The 16,979-nt window shown below is 41.6% G+C and overlaps 1 protein-coding gene across 1 annotated transcript; it reads left to right on the top strand.

Annotated features, from left to right (window-relative positions):
• Positions 1–13,693: 13,693 nt before the first annotated feature.
• On the top strand, positions 13,694–15,314 carry LOC120999355 (homeobox protein Mix.1-like). The gene is made up of 3 exons (XM_040430224.1): positions 13,694–13,727; positions 13,842–14,083; positions 14,610–15,314. Exons 1-3 carry the CDS (start codon positions 13,694–13,696, stop codon positions 15,312–15,314), a joined length of 981 nt encoding a protein of 326 aa, XP_040286158.1.
• Positions 15,315–16,979: the final 1,665 nt, after the last annotated feature.

Below are 16,979 nucleotides of genomic sequence, written 5' to 3'. Positions count from 1 at the left end.
CCGTTTTGACTTCCGTCTTATGGATTCCGTTATTTTCCGTTATAACCATGTTATAATGGAAAGCCATAACGGAATCCATAGCGCTGATGTGAACCCGCTCTAAGATGATCAAAATCCAGCAGTTTTTGAGCTGTGGTTCCACCTATGTGGTGTATTTGCTACAATGTCCCTGCCACCTACTATATGTGGGTGAAACGACCTGGGACTTAAAACCCCGACTGAATCAGGATAGATATTCCATTAGGAAGAAACCCGTGTCCAAGCACGTCATAGAAGCCAAACATCCTGAAAGATCTCAGATTCAGGATTCTGGAACAGATACCGGTATTGAGACGTGGTGGAGACAGGACAGCTCTATTAAAGAAAAGGGAACTCTATTGGATTTATACACTTCAGAACCTCAAACCGAGGGGACTGAATGTGGAATTTAAGGTGGTATAAGATATGGAAATGTATACGTCACACATCTGCAGTTCTCTAGACCTTACGCACTATATGGAAAGACATCTGCTTTTGATTTACTTACCGTATATTCTCTTTTCTTTTCCTTTAGGCAATATCACTGTATATCAGTGGCGAGCGACTCTAGGAACAATATATAGGGGGGCACATAAGATACCACAGTCAAAAATGGGGGGGGGGGAATAATAGTTTTCACCTCTTAATCATACTACTAAAAAAAACAAAATAAGTGTACAGTACAGACCAAAAGTTTGGACACACCTTCTCATTCAAAGACTTTTCTTTATTTTCATGACTATGAAAATTGTAGATTCACACTGAAGGCATCAAAACTATGAATTAACACATGTGGAATTATATACATAACAAACAAGTGTGAAACAACTGAAAATATGTCATATTCTAGGTTCTTGAAAGTAGCCACCTTTTGCTTTGATTACTGCTTTGCACACTCTTGGCATTCTCTTGATGAGCTTCAAGAGGTAGTCCCCTGAAATGGTTTTCACTTCACAGGTGTGCCCTGTCAGGTTTAATAAGTGGGATTTATTGCCTTATAAATGGGGTTGGGACCATCAGTTGCGTTGAGGAGAAGTCAGGTGGATACACAGCTGATAGTCCTACTGAATAGACTGTTAGAATTTGTATTATGGCAAGAAAAAAGCAGCTAAGTAAAGAAAAACGAGTGTCCATCATTACTTTAAGAAATTAAGGTCAGTCAGTCAGCCGAAAAATTGGGAAAACTTTGAAAGTAAGGGCTATTTGACCATGAAGGAGAGTGATGGGGTGCTGCGCCAGATGACCTGGCCTCCACAGTCACCGGACCTGAACCCAATCGAGGTGGTTTGGGGTGAGCTGGACCGCAGAGTGAAGGCAAAAGGGCCTACAAGTGCTAAGCATCTCTGGGAACTCCTTCAAGACTGTTGGAAGACCATTTCAGGGGACTACCTCTTGGAGCTCATCAAGAGAATGCCAAGAGTGTGCAAAGCAGTAATCAAAGCAAAAGGTGGCTACTTTGAAGAACCTAGAATATGACATATTTTCCGTTGTTTCACACTTGTTTGTTATGTATATAATTCCACATGTGTTAATTCATAGTTTTGATGCCTTCATAGTCATGAAAATAAAGAAAACTCTTTGAATGAGAAGGTGTGTCCAAACTTTTGGTCTGTACTGTATGTAAATAAGATTACAAAATATGAGAGTATTGCGGTATGCAGGGATAGCTTTTTATTCTACTAACCTAATACTTAGGGTACTTTCACACTTGCGGCAGAGGATTCCGGCAGGCAGTTCTGTCGCCGGAACTGCCTGCCGGATCCGTCAAAACGCATGCAAACTGATGGCATTTGTCAGAAGGATCAGGATCCTGATCCGTATGACAAATGCATTGAAATGCCGGGGATCTGTCTCTCCGGTGTCATCCGGAAAAACAGATCCGGCATTTTTTTTTTTTTTTTCAATTTTGCGGTCTGAGCATGCGCAGACTGCAATTCCGGATCCTTTTTGCCGGAACACTCAGGGCCGTATCCGGCATTAATGCATGTCAATGGGAAAAAATGACGGATGTTTCCGGCAAGTGTTCCGGAATTTTGGACGGAGATAAAACAGTAGCATGCTGCGGTATTATCTCCGTCCTGATCAGTCAAAAAGACTGAACTGAAGACATCCTGATGCATCCTGAACGGATTACTCTCCATTCAGAATGCATGGGGATAAAACTGATCAGTTCTTTTCCGGTATAGAGCCCCTAGGACGGAACTCAATGCCGGAAAAGAATAACGCAAGTGTGAAAGTACCGTAAGAAGACGAGCTTTCAAGAGTTTTCCTTTCTTCCTCGGTTTTGCTTCAGACCTGAGAAAGAGAGAAACACTTTCGAGAACTTTTCTTTATAGTTTAAAGCAGTTTCAGCAAACACCAGGGCTGTGTAAATAATCCCATATGTGAAACATGTCACTGAAGAAGACCAATGAACAGAGGCTCACAGGCTTATTCACAGAAGGTGAAGAGTTTGGAGAAGGGAACAATCTAGGACAACATAACTGAATAGGAAAGTGAGCTGAATTGGAGAATTGTTTACAAATCAGCCATGTTGTCCTATATTGTTCACTTCTCCAAATTCTTCACCCTTTTGTGAAATAACCCTGTGGGTGTTATTTGTGTGTGCAACTAATACTACTCATTCTGCATGTAACTGGGGGCGCTGGTCAGGGGTGCGTGTAACTGGGGGCGCTGGTCAGGGGTGCGTGTAACGCAGGGGGCGCTGGTCAGGGGTGCGTGTAACGCAGGGGGCGCTGGTCAGGGGTGCGTGTCACGCAGGGGGCGCTGGTCAGGGGTGCGTGTAACGCAGGGGGCGCTGGTCAGGGGTGCGTGTAACGCAGGGGGGCGCTGGTCAGGGGTGCGTCGCAGAAAGAAAAGATACTTTCAGTTCTAGTGTGCTCTGTCCTCGTGCCTTCTTCCTCTAGGCGTGATGGCGGGGGGAGTGGCGCACGATGATGTTTCCTAATGGTAAATCCCCAAGCCACATTCTTTTCTGCCTCTGCAGGCCCTGCTAGGCTGAAATACACAGGCAGCCAATGGCAGTGCTGCCTTCTCCCTCCCAGCCAATAGCAGCTGAGGTGGGTGGGGGAAGATTCACTTGGCTGCCGACTGCCGAGGAGCCCGTAGTGAAGCGGGTGGGCAGCATGGGCAGTACGTTCAGCTTGGCAAAACTGGCAGATCGCCGCTGTACTCAGGGCCGTCTTTAATATTGATTGTACCCTGGGCAAGCATTTACTTGGGCCCCTGGATCCCGCCCAGCATGCAGTCACGCTCTCCACCACACACCTGGTAGAGTAGTAAACTTTAATAATGATGAGCGGCCCCTAGACGTGTTCCTTGGCAGTAATGTAAATACTATTTTTTTTTCTGAAAAGGCAGTATTTACATTACAAAGCTTGCAGAGACCGGCTATAGACACCAGAACTACTACGTTTAGCTGTTGTGGTTCTGGTGACTAGAGTGTCCCTTAATATAGAAGGGAAAAAAGAATCAGCACAAAAGTATCAAATAAAATGGCTGCATCATTATTCTAAAAATTCAAAAAGCACAACTTCTGACACAAATATATAGTATTTTGCAGATTTTTTTACAATGTGCAGATAGCACTGTACTACTAACCCCTCCATCCACCCTACATACAGGGTGATACAGCGCACATACCTCTTACATCCAGTGACGTCTCTTTGATGTAGATGTTCTCTTTCCTCATCTTCTCCTTTCAGACCTTCAGACCAGACGCCAGTTTTCAGACATTTCTCGTCTCTGCAGTTTGACAAACAAAATCTTAGTTTACTACTTTTCCATCATCCTCACATCTTCTGGACAAATCATCCTACCACCCCCAATACTGTGCCGCCGTGCTCCCCAATACTATACTGCAGAAACAGATAAACCCCCTGATAATAGTAGTACCATGCAGATAGTGCCCTTCAATAATTACTGGCACACAGTGCCCTAAAATAACTGCGCCCAGCAAATAGTGCCCTTCAATAATTATTGGCACACAGTGCCCTAAAATAACTGCGTCCAGCAAATAGTGTAAACATAACGTCCCCCAAAAATAATTGTGGTGAGCTGATACTGTGCCAAGGTGCCCCCACAGTAATAGTGCTCCCAAAAGTCCCACCAATAGGAATAATTCTCTACTAGAGCAAACATGGTAGTAATAGTGCTCATACAGTGCCCCCAACATGTCCCCACTGTGCCCCAGAAGTAATAATGCTCCCATAGTGCCCATACTAGTAATCATGTTCCCCATAGACCCCCAGTAGTAATAAAGCCCATCATAATGCCCCCCAGTAGTAATAATTCTCCTTATGTGCCAGTGCAAATAATACCCACTTTTAATGCCCCCAGTTGAGCTAATGTCCCCATAGTGCCCCCATAATGTACCAGTATAAAATGTCCCATATATAGTGCCCCAGTAGATGCCCTCAGTGTCCCCCATAATTTGCAAGTATAAAATACCCCTTTTTAGTGCCCCCCCCATAGAACTCCTCTCTCCCCTTCCCCATAGTACCCACCATAATGTTCCCCAGTATAAAAATACCCCTATACAGAGCCCCCCATATAAAATGCCTCTTCTTTGTGGCCTCAGTAGATGCCCCCATATTGCCCCCAATAATGTGCCAGTAAGAAGTGCCCACATAGATGCCCCCAATAATGTGCCAGTAACAAGTGCCCCCAATCATGTGCTAGTAACATGTGCCCCCATAGATGCCCCCCAATCATGTGCCAGTAACAGGTGCCCCCATAGATGCCCCCCCAATCATGTGCCAGTAGTAGTACCATATAAAAAAAATAAACACTTATTATCACCTCCATCAGGCTGGCAGCGATGCAATGCAGGCCTCTTCCGGCCTCTGTCTCGCGCTGTCCGGCTCAGGTGGCGTGATGACGTCATTGCGCAGCTTGCACCGGCCCCTGATAGGCTGCAGGCACTAGGCCTGCAGCCTATCAGAGTAACAGGGAAGGGACACACCGCTCCCTCCCCTGCCGCAGCACTTCTATATGTATTGCTGTCCTGAGGATGGCGATATAGAGGACTATGGAGATGAGCGCTTCCAAAATGGAAGCGCTCATCTCCCTGTGCCCTGCCGCCGGCCGCCCCCCACATCGCCAGTGGCCGGCGGGGCTCAAGAGGCAGCTGCCCCTTTTGCCCCACGTTAAAGACGGCCCTGACTACAATGTATATAATCAAAGTCCCGTTCACATTATATTTGGGCTGTACAGATGGAGTATACATTAGTGTGTACAGATGGAGTATACCTTAGTGTGTACAGATGGAGTATACCTTAGTGTGTACAGATGGAGTATACCTTAGTGTGTACAGATAGAGTATACCTTAGTGTGTACAGATGGAGTATACCTTAGTGTGTACAGATGGAGTATACCTTAGTGTGTACAGATGGAGTATACCTTAGTGTGTACAGATGGAGTATACCTTAGTGTGTACAGATGGAGTATACCTTAGTGTGTACAGAGGCTAGCACTCAGCTCCGGCACTTGTTCCTTCTACTTCCTAAGTAGAGCTGAGTGTTTGTCTATGCGCAGAAGGAACAGAGGCCATTACACGTCCTGCTTTTGATCCACTGTCAACCCAAAACATTTACCATGTGGTCACCTCCTGTCACCCTGAATACACAGACGAGGCCTACAAGACTGAACAGGCCCTCCTAGAATATCTCCCGACACACCAGATAATCCGATATTAATTCTATATCTACCTATCTATCTTATTTCTATATATCTATCTATAAAAGAAAAATGGCAACACTAGACAATAGAAGGCAAACAGAGGTGCAAGCCCAGTGGGACAAGACTGATGCCAAAATAGTAAAAACAAATAAAACTTTTTTTTTTAAAAATCCAGAAAGGCAGCACACTCAAATATAATAAAAAGAAAAAAAAAATTCACCCATGTGGACGCGACATTTCGGCTCAAACACTAGAGCCTTTCTCAAGCAGTGACAAGAGAAAAGTCCCAGTAAACGTTGCTTTGGTGATTAAAGAACACCACTTTTGATTTACACTTTGAGAGTGCCGTGGAATTTTTTATTTTATTTTGTTGGATTGCTTCCGCAGCCGCTGGCACACCGTAGTCATCCTTACTGCTGTGATGTCCACATTATTGAAATTATCTATCTCATATCTATCTATTTATCTTTTATGTCCATCAGTCATTGTTTGAATTCTTGATTACTTAGTAATGTCTGATCTTTTTTATACACGTGTCCTCTGATTGTAGCTCAGTGGAATATATACATAAAATTGTTGAGACATCATCTGTCTCACTGTGACGGACAGAATAACGTGGCCTGCAGCATTTTTCTGCCCGACTTTCTGGTGGTGGACACCAAATCATTTCAGGTGTAGAAGAAGAGACACAACTGATATAAGTGAACCCAGCCTGGCTGACAATAAGATAGGAGGACCCTGCTCTTTATACACTCACCTAAAGAATTATTAGGAACACCATACTAATACGGTGTTGGACCCCCTTTTGCCTTCAGAACTGCCTTAATTCTACGTGGCATTGATTCCACAAGGTGCTGATAGCATTCTTTAGAAATGTTCCCCATATTGATAGGATAGCATCTTGCAGTTGATGGAGATTTGAGGGATGCACATCCAGGGCACGAAGCTCCCGTTCCACCACATCCCAAAGATGCTCTATTGGGTTGAGATCTGGTGACTGTGGGGCCATTTTAGTACAGTGAACTCATTGTCATGTTCAAGAAACCAATGTGAAATGATTGGAGCTTTGTGACATGGTGCATTATCCTGCTGGAAGTAGCCATCAGAGGATGGATACATGTTCTCATTCTGTTTACGCCAAATTCGGACTCTACCATTTGAATGTCTCAACAGAAATCGAGACTCATCAGACCAGGCAACATTTTTCCAGTCTTCAACAGTCCAGTTTTGTGAGCTCGTGCAAATTGTAGCCTCTTTTTCCTATTTGTAGTGGAGATGAGTGGTACCCGGTGGGGTCTTCTGCTGTTGTAGCCCATCCGCCTCAAGGTTGTGCGTGTTGTGGCTTCACAAATGCTTTGCTGCATACCTCGGTTGTAACGAGTGGTTATTTCAGTCAACATTGCTCTTCTATCAGCTTGGATCAGTCGGCCCATTCTCCTCTGACCTCTAGCATCCACAAGGCATTTTTGCCCACAGGACTGCCGCATACTGGATGTTTTTCCCTTTTCACACCATTCTTTGTAAACCCTAGAAATGGTTGTGCGTGAAAATCCCAGTAACTGAGTAGATTGTGAAATACTCAGACCGGCCCGTCTGGCACCAACAACCATGCCACGCTCAAAATTGATTAAATCACCTTTCTTTCCCATTCTGACATTCAGTTTGGAGTTCAGGAGATTGTCTTGACCAGGACCACCCCCCTAAATGCATTGAAGCAACTGCCATGTGATTGGTTGACTAGATAATTGCATTAATGAGAAATAGAACAGGTGTTCCTAATAATTCTTTAGGTGAGTGTATATATTGTTTGGATTCCTAAGATGACCCCAGATGTTACCTCTGACACATCTGGGTCTCCCTCCATATTCGTTTTGTCTGCTTCACTCGGAGGCCCTCTCTATGGTGAGATGTTTGCTTTGTGTCACTTCCTTTCTCCTGTGGTAGGCTCAGGTCCATGGATCAGACCTCTAATGGTGTCTACCGGTGGCCATAGACTGTGCCTATCCAGCCCAGAATGATTGCTTACCTCTCGGCATCATTCATGTAAAGATTCTTTGAAATTTAATTAAATTAAAATGTGCTAAAAATTCCCATTCTGGGGAAAAATCGGCGGCGCCTATAGGTGTTGACATAGGACTGCGGGGAAATGACAATGTTCTAGCCTGGACAGGAAACCACCGTGAATGGAAGATTTCCATACCAGTCTAAGTGCACCCGGGTCTGGAACAGGAAGGACCCAAACCACTAATTATTATTTTGATTCTTAGTTCAGGGTTGAATAAAAGAATATAAGGAGCTCTGGATATTATGTTTTATTACATGTTGTTTTATGTTCTGTCCTATGGTAAATTCTTGTTATATTAAAGTATTTTTTTTTATGTTTCTTATATATTAGACAGTTATAGTAAATTCCTACATTATATATAGTATTCTTTTATATTGTGCGCTAAATTTATGTATAGTATCTATAGGTATTATATTATAGACTTTCTATCATTATGGTATAATGTGAGGTGTTATAGCAGTATGTATTGTTTCACATAACATATTAGGTGACATTATATTATGCTATACATTAGTTTATATTGTGCGCTAGTCTATTGTATGTCATTTCACATTACGTTATCCATCCAGTTCACCCTATTACCCTATACATTATATTAAATTATTATAATGAATATTAGATATTAGTATATCTCATTATATTACATTATACTAGGCATTATATTATGTAATAGTATGTCCTTCTATACATATATACCTCCCAACTTTTTGGATGGTCAAAGAGGAACACTTTTGGGTCATTGAGTGAAAGTCCATTTTCCTGTATATTTATACACCTTTCTTACAACAGTTCAGTGAAAAACGGACCACAAAACACTGAAAAAGCCATACTGTCATGTGCAATAAGCCTAAGGGTCCATTCACACGTCTGCAATTCTGTTCCACGTTTTGCGTAAACGGAATTGCGGACCCATTCATTTCTATGGGGCCGCACCATGTGCTGCCCAGATCCAGATTTGCGGATCCACACTTCTGGGTCCGCAATTCTGTTCCCGAAAAAAAAAAAAATAGAACATGTCCTATTCTTGTAGTGAATAAACCGGCACTCCGTAGTTTCTTTGCAAAAGATTTTTCTTTATTCGTCACCCATGTGACGCGCGTTTCGGCACTAACATGTGCCTTTGTCAGACAACAGGTGATGATAGCAATTGCGGACAAGATTAGGCATTTTCTATTAAGTGCCGGCGATGTGCGGTCCGCAAAGTGCGGAACGCACATTGCCGGTGTCCGCGTTTTGCGGATCGGTGAATCCGCAAAACACACACGGACGTGTAAATGGACCCTAAAAAGAGGGATGTTTAAGGAGAAAAGAGGCGTAGAGGGACCACTTGGGAGGTCTGCATTACTTGTATACAATATATTATAGTAATCACATAATATATGAGGTCACATTATACTATACATTCGTTTTCCTCGACGCCCTACAGGTCACAAAAGCTGAGCTGCCTACGGACTACAGGAAATGAAAATTTCAGGTAAATACATTTTTGTTATATTGTGCTATAGTGCATTATATTATGTCACATATTATCCCATAATTAGTTAGAATATATTATGTCACAGTATCTTATCCTATACATTAGTTTATATTGTGCGCTAGTCTATTGTATGTTATCTCACATTACGTTATCCATCCAGTTCACCCTATTATCCCGCACGGTCGATTTTATATTAAACTGAATATAACATATTTCACATTATAATTCATCAATTAGGTATTTAATAGCATCTCCTTCTATACATTAGTTACATACAGTATACTATAGTAATCTACAGCATATTGTTTCATATATTAAGTCACATTATATGATATTATACATTAGTTATTTTGTGTCACAGTATATTATGTAATGTCACATTATGTTATATTATTCTACATCATACTATACATTATGTTATATTAAAATTATTATAGTGAATATTAGATATTTAATTTAGATTGTAAGCCCCATTGGGGACAGCGTAAGGCCTCATGCACACGACCGTATTTTGTTTCCGTGTCCGATCCGTTTTTTTTGCGGATAGGATGCGGACCCATTCATTTCAATGGGTCCGCAAAAAACGCGGACAGCACACTGTGTGCTGTTCGCATCAGTAAAATAGTGCATGTCCTATTTTTTTCTAGTTTGCAAACAAGGATAGGCGTTAGTACAATGGATCCGCAAAAAAAAAAAAGGATCCACAAAAAAAAGCGGATGCCATACGGAACGTCATCCGTTTTATTTGCGGACCGCAAAACACATACGGTCGTGTGCATGTAGCCTAATACTAATGTCTGTAAAGATCTGCGGAATAGGTCAGCGCTATATAAGTGCATATAAGAAATAAATACAATATATTAGTAGATCACATTACATGTTATGCCAGATTCTATTACATCGTACTGGGTATTATATTATGTAATAGTATTTCATACTATACATTACTTCCTTTACTACATATTATGTTATTCCATAATTTGCCTTACATTATATTCTAGGTTATATTATATTTTATGTTATGTTTTAGTGATTGTGTGCTACATATGATGCGGTCACATTATACATGACTTGATATGATATATATTGTAGGATAGTGTAATGTATATTATGTCTGGTTATTGTATAGGGTCCGGCGCATGCAGCTCTGAGGTGCAGACAGGTGACTTCAGTCTGAATCCACATTGCACCTTCTCCAGGTAAAGGAAGGGAAGTGACAGTCTGAGGTCCAGGCCTGGAAGTCAGACACAGGATGGACCCAGCCACCACCTCTTCCAGGCCATTGTGACAACCTCTAAGCTCAGGGTCATTAGCAAAGCACTTGCCCTCCCCAACATCACCACTAAATACAAGAGGCACAAAGGATGTCAGCACATCAAAAACCGGGCCGAGGATACACATAAGCCAGACTTGTGTCACAATCCAGAGAAAACACAAGAACGACAGACAACCCCAGAGTCAGACTCCTCCACCGATATCTGCCCCGTCCTCAAGATGAGAGATGAGCAAAGTATTTAAAAAAAAATGTTGCTTTGTGATGAATTACTTCGCCACCAAGCGCATTTCTTTATATGTAGTGATTGCAGCGATTGTGCCGCTCCCCGTCATTGTACTCCTTAGATGCCGCGCTCATCTCTGATCGCGGCATCTGACATTAACATTAAAGTGTAAAATAAAATATGTAATTTAAATCATACTTACCTCATCCACCTGATCACGAAGAGCCAGCCACCATCTTGATTGAAGATCTAGCGTGAAATCTCGCGACAGCCGAGTCTCTTCACGCTCAAACGGATGAGGCAAGTATGATTTTTTAAAATTTGTTACTGGCATTCAGGAAAATCCATTCACTGCCACGAAGCATGAGGATTATTCCGCTTTGCGGTGAATTAAATTTTCCCTGTAAGGGCTTGTTCACACGAACGTTTTTTGCGTTTCGTATACGAAACCATTTATTTCTATGGGTCCGCCAAAAAAACGGAATGTACTCCGTGAGCATTCCGTTTCCGTATGTCCGCATTTCCGTTCCGCTACATTTTGAGTCTTGTCCTATTATTGTCCGCAAATCACGTTCCGTGGCTCCATTCAAGTCAATGGGTCCACAAAAAAAAGGAACACATACGGAAATGCATCTGTATGTCTTCCGTATCCGTTCCGTTTTTGCCAAATGCCCAGCCCAATTTTTTCTATGCAATTACTGTATACTGTATATGCCATACGGAAAAATGGAACCACAGCAGAAACAAAAAACGGATCCGGAAAAAACGGCCCGCAAAACACTGAAAAAGCCATACGGTTGTGTGAAAGAGGCCTAATTCGAATCGAAGTCCACTTCCCTCAACACTACTCAAGACAAACAGTAACAAATCCAGGAATTTACAATAAATGACAAATAATATCTGGATAATCAGCGTCGCTACAGGACATTCTGGGATATAAATGGTTATGAGAATCGGCATCATAGCGCTATAATAAAGGCACAAAATAATCATCTTGTGTTTATCTGGTATCATCAGTATTATTATGGCTATTACTATCATTACAGCTAGGGCTGCTTTCACACTCGCGTTTGGTGCGGATCCGTCATGCATCTGCACATATGGATCCGCACCGCTAATACAACCGCATGCATCCGTTCAGAACGGATCCGTTTGTATTATCTTTAAAATTGGCCAAACGGATCCGTCTTGAACACCATTGAAGGTCAACGGAGGGCGGATCTGTTTTGCATTGGGTCAGTCAAAACGGATCCGTCCCCATTAACTTACATTGTGTGTCAGGACGGATCAGTTTGCCTCCGCAACGTCAGGCGGACATCAAAACGCTGTGAGCAGCCTCCAGAGCGGAATGGAGACGGAACGGAGGCAAACTGATGCCTTCTGAGCGAATCCTTTTCCCTTCAGAATGCATTAGGGCAAAACTGATCTGTTTTGGACCGCGTGCGAGAGCCCTGAACGGATCTCACAAACGGAAACCAAAACGCCAGTGTGAAAGTAGCCTTAGTTCTCTGTCTGATTTGCTTTGTTCATTTTTTTATTTTATATTTTTTTATATGAATTTTTGTTTTATTGGGTTTCGTTTAATTACTATTTGCTTTTATTATATCCATTTTATTGTTCTACTTATTTTATTACAGTATTATCATCTTATTAGTTATTCAATTTTTATTATTGTTGACATTTATTGTACTAATTACAATTTTTTTCATCATTATTATAACTAATATCAAATATCTACCTATCTATAATCTATCACATACCTATGTATCTATGTCTCTCATATCTATCTATATATCTAAAAAGTATCCGTGTCATATGTATATTCTATCATATCTATCATCTACCTCATATCTATCTCTCTCTATTCATCTCGGGTCTACTATGTATCTGTATCATATCTATCTATCTCATATCTATCTATCTATCTATCTATCTCATATCTATCTATCTCATATCTATCTATCTATCTATCTATCTATCTCATATCTATCTATCTATCTATCTATCTATCACATACCTATGTATCTATCTATATCATATTTATCTATCATCTTTCTAAATATCTATCAATGCCTCTTATATGTTTATAGCGATCTCTCATATCTATCTATCTATCTATACATCTCTCTCTCATATCTATCTGTCTCTCTCATATCTATCTATCTATCTATCATCTACCTCATATCTATCTCTCTATTCCTCTCGGGTCTACTATGTATCTGTATCATATCTATCTATCTATCTATCTCATATCTATATCATATTTATCTATCATCTTTCTAAATATCTATCAATGCCTCTCATATGTTTATAGCAATCTCTTATATCGATCTATATATCTAAAATCTATCTATCACATACCTTTGCATCTAATGTCTATTGTATACATATCTCTCATATCTATCTATCTATCTATCTATCTATCTATCTATCTATCTATCTCCTATCTATCTATCTATCTCTCTCATATCTATCTGTCTATCACATATCTATCTATCTGTCTATCCCTTTTTTATTTTCAAGCAATGAGTTGCAGGAAAATAAAATATGTCCCCAAGCTGGACATTTTGGGAAACTTCCTGGTCTATGAGACAGGAAACCTTCCCTTTTGGGATCAGTAGGGTTGAAATGTTTATTGAGACTGCCGTGTCTTTTGGTTACCCCAGCAGGATGAATGGCTTGGCTGACCGATGCTTCACAATGCTGTCTACTTAGCATTCAGACCCAGCCATCATTTTCACGCCTCCTGGGCATTCTCACACCTGGACACTTTGAACACTGGAACCGCCCACTAAACCTGCTATAAGAGGTGATGAGGATGGACATGAGCCAGGATCCACAGTTTAACCTTGAAGGATGGCTGGGTATAGCCAAGAACCTGGACATTTCGTTTTCTCAACTAGTCCTAATCAAATGGGATATTCTGGCCAACAGACCCAACATGTTGGTTTGACTATGGCACCAACACACCAGAAGGACTGCACAAAAGGTATGTGGCTTTGGAACATCTCAAAGTTCTTTTGAGGGATCTCTAATGGTCTCCCCTTTTGGCATCTTGTATAAAATGTATAAATATTTAATCTTTATTGTAATATCTTTCTAGGGAATATCGTCTCACCAGTCTCTACAGGCGACCACAGACCAGCTCAATCAGGACAACCCAAAAAAGTGAGCAGCCCCCCACAACCAGCAGTGGCGGCAATCTGCCAGCGACGGAAGAGAACTGTCTATAATCCAACCCAATTGGATATCCTTGAGAGATATTTCAAGAGCAACATGTATCCAGATATCCATCATCGGGAACAGCTAGCTAAACAAATGTTCCTACCAGAGTCAAGGATCCAGGTATGAACTTGCCTTTTATCAACTTCTTCTCGAAACCACCCATATTGTTGCCAGTCATGGCTTGTCCATAGTTTTCATCCACTTAGTCTACAGAGTGCTCACCCTACCTTTTGCCATCACTTTTATCAACATGTCTTCATCTGTCCAACTGATTTTCCTTCACCCATTTTCCCACTATCAGCAGTCCATCCCGTGTGCCATATTTTTTTCCAACTTTTAAACCATGACCATTCTCCACCCAAAAATACTAAATATTCACACATCTTAAGTGTCTTATTTCATCATTATCAGTAGAATTACTTTAGATGCCAAAGGTTGGCGAGATATCTCCCAGTCCTTGACCTTTAGGGATCACAATCTCCACATGGAGTCTTCTCTATACTGTCTGATTTATTTGGACATGTGTTTGCACCAGATTTGATAAAATTCAATCCCCCAGGGCCTTGAGCTCAAAATTTATTGTTACAATGATGCATTATGTTGTTATTCTGATGTAGTACTTATAGGCCATCTCCTTGACCTACAGGTTTGGTTCCAGAACAGAAGAGCCAAGGCCAGACGAAAGGGAGTCAAGTCTACTCCCCATCATTCTGCTGAAGACCATTTTTCTAACATCTTAGGAGACAAGTACTTGTATTCTTCAACATCCGCTCCTCATCTATCTATGGTCCACCAGCAGCCAATGGTTCCTCCCCAACAGCAGATGCAACCGATCGGGAACACGGAGGAAGACTTCTTTAATCAGAGTGCGGATTACCTTGGATATCCTCAATACTCATGTATGGTATCTAGACAGAGGGTAATGATGAAACAGACCTCGTCTAGAGTTTACCACCAGAACATGTCATCTAACATCTCAATGGGGAACCAACATTTCTACAACAATATGGCCTCTGTTATGGGTGTCAATAGCCAAGGTATGGACTTAGGAAGAGGGCACGTCCAAATGCCAATGCAAAACAACTATGCCATGGACTACCCCAGTTTCCAACGCAACAAGACCATTCCATGTGAGATGAATGGGAATATCCCAGCCACCCAGGTCTCCACAGGAGCCTCATGTACCGGACTCAGTGGTTTTCCTGCTAATATCCCTTACCACATATCGGCCGTTCAGACTGACATTTGCAAGAAAAGTTCCCACATCTCAGATTCTGGAGTTAGCGACCGATCCACTGAGTATGGATCAGACTGGGATGAAGATCTCACATCCGTTCTCAATAGTTTGTAGATAATAACAGATCTGGATTATAATGTACTAGATGGCACTTTAATCATAATTTAACCCTTTATTTAAAACTCCAGCCATAGAATGGACCTATGTGCAATTGTTTAGAATATGTAAATATGTCCCAATTTTTTATTGAAATTTGTTACGTTATGTTTTATTGCAAAAATAAAATTGAAAATTTCCAAAAAGTTTTTTAAAATATTTTTAGATAATTTTTCAACATTTAATTGCAAATTGTGTGTGTGTATATATATATATATATATATATATATATATATATAGATAGATAGATAGATAGAGATATAGACACACACACACACACACACACACACACAGGCATTAACAGATATACATCACAATAGTGTTAGAATTCAAGTCATAGAATTTGTCACACGCCATTTTCCGGCAAAATCTGCAACTTTTCCCCCGCACATGTCACTTTTCAAAAGTGGCGAGAAAAGGGGGTGCGACGTGAAATTGGGAGCTAATTTCTAATTTTCCATGCCTGTTTTTGGCATGGAAAATGGCTTAAATCTAAGCCAGCAAGGGAGCCTGTGTAGATTTAAGCCTGTTCCACGGACTGTGCCTCTACATAACTTTGGCACTTCCTCCAGCAGTGCACAAAGACTTAAAAGGGGTATTCGCAGGCATGGGATATAGACGATTCTCTCCGGTTCTCCAGATCCAGTTGTTAAAATTACAGCTGGATCGGGGAACCAAATTACCGGCTGAATCCCGATCCGGCGTTCGGCGGCGGTAGCGGGACATTGTGGAAGCGTTAGAGGTGTGGGTCAGCGCTTTAAAAAAAACTTGTTGCTTCACGTGCCGCTGATAGTTTAGCTCCTTAGGCTTTTTAAAAGTTGGGCGGTATGTGTGTGTAGTGTATGCATGGTGTATTTATGTGTGTGTGTTGCATATATATGGTGTATGTATATGTAAACATGTGTCGTGATGCCGCGTGTCCACCGTTGAGTAGGGAACCTCCTGTTAAAAATTTGAATCCCACCCCTGGGTAGTCGTGCTGTTTCCCCTATATTGTCAGTAGGGGGTAGCAAAAACGAGGGCCCCGGCTCCCCTGCAGCCCCCCTGAAAGGTAAGGAACAGTCATCTCCATGGGAATTCTGGAGCGCTGTACTTGGCTGTCTTTCGAACTCTCAGAAATAAAAAGCGCGCATGTGCGACCGGCTGCTCCTTTCTTTTCAGGGGGAACGGGTGCCTTGGAATCTAACCCAAGTTTGGGAAATGTTTTTTTACAGTACAAATTAATTTATGAAGTTATTTACGCAAAGTCTCGCGAGACTTCGCGAAGCAATAACTTTGGCTCATCGGAGCCAATACATTCCTGCTCTGTACAGTATTAGAACAAAGTTTTATGTGAATCGACTCGATGTTTTATCCGAAGTCGATTCGCTCATCCCTAATGATCACCTACAGAGACTCACCTACCTAATACTAAAACCTATTTATTCTCGGTGATAGAAATTATTCTACAAGGCATGACTTTAGGTCTAGCTCAATGTTCAGACGCATAGGCTGCTGTGTATTCAAACTGTATATCCAGTCGACCTCCTTATTTATAGTCTTAAAGGATCTCCTCCTCGCCATTTGTTTTTCACCAGCTGTAGACATGATCCCCTGGGGTTCTTGCCAAAAAAAAAAGCTGTG

This window comes from Bufo bufo, chromosome 4 (assembly GCF_905171765.1).
Source record: "Bufo bufo chromosome 4, aBufBuf1.1, whole genome shotgun sequence".
In the NCBI taxonomy this organism is placed as follows: domain Eukaryota; kingdom Metazoa; phylum Chordata; class Amphibia; order Anura; family Bufonidae; genus Bufo; species Bufo bufo.
The sequence above is the reverse complement of the archived record's forward strand: the minus strand, read 5'-3'. Positions and strand labels throughout refer to the sequence as shown.

What these genes read in the sequence shown, in the direction of transcription:
- LOC120999355 (XM_040430224.1), top strand. Translation starts at nt 13,694, where the DNA reads ATGGCACCAACACACCAGAAGGACTGCACAAAAG. An exon ending in CCAGAAGGACTGCACAAAAG is followed by an intron (nt 13,728 to 13,841) that starts GTATGTGGCTTT and finishes ATATCTTTCTAG; the next exon opens with GGAATATCGTCTCACCAGTC. An exon ending in TACCAGAGTCAAGGATCCAG is followed by an intron (nt 14,084 to 14,609) that starts GTATGAACTTGC and finishes CTTGACCTACAG; the next exon opens with GTTTGGTTCCAGAACAGAAG.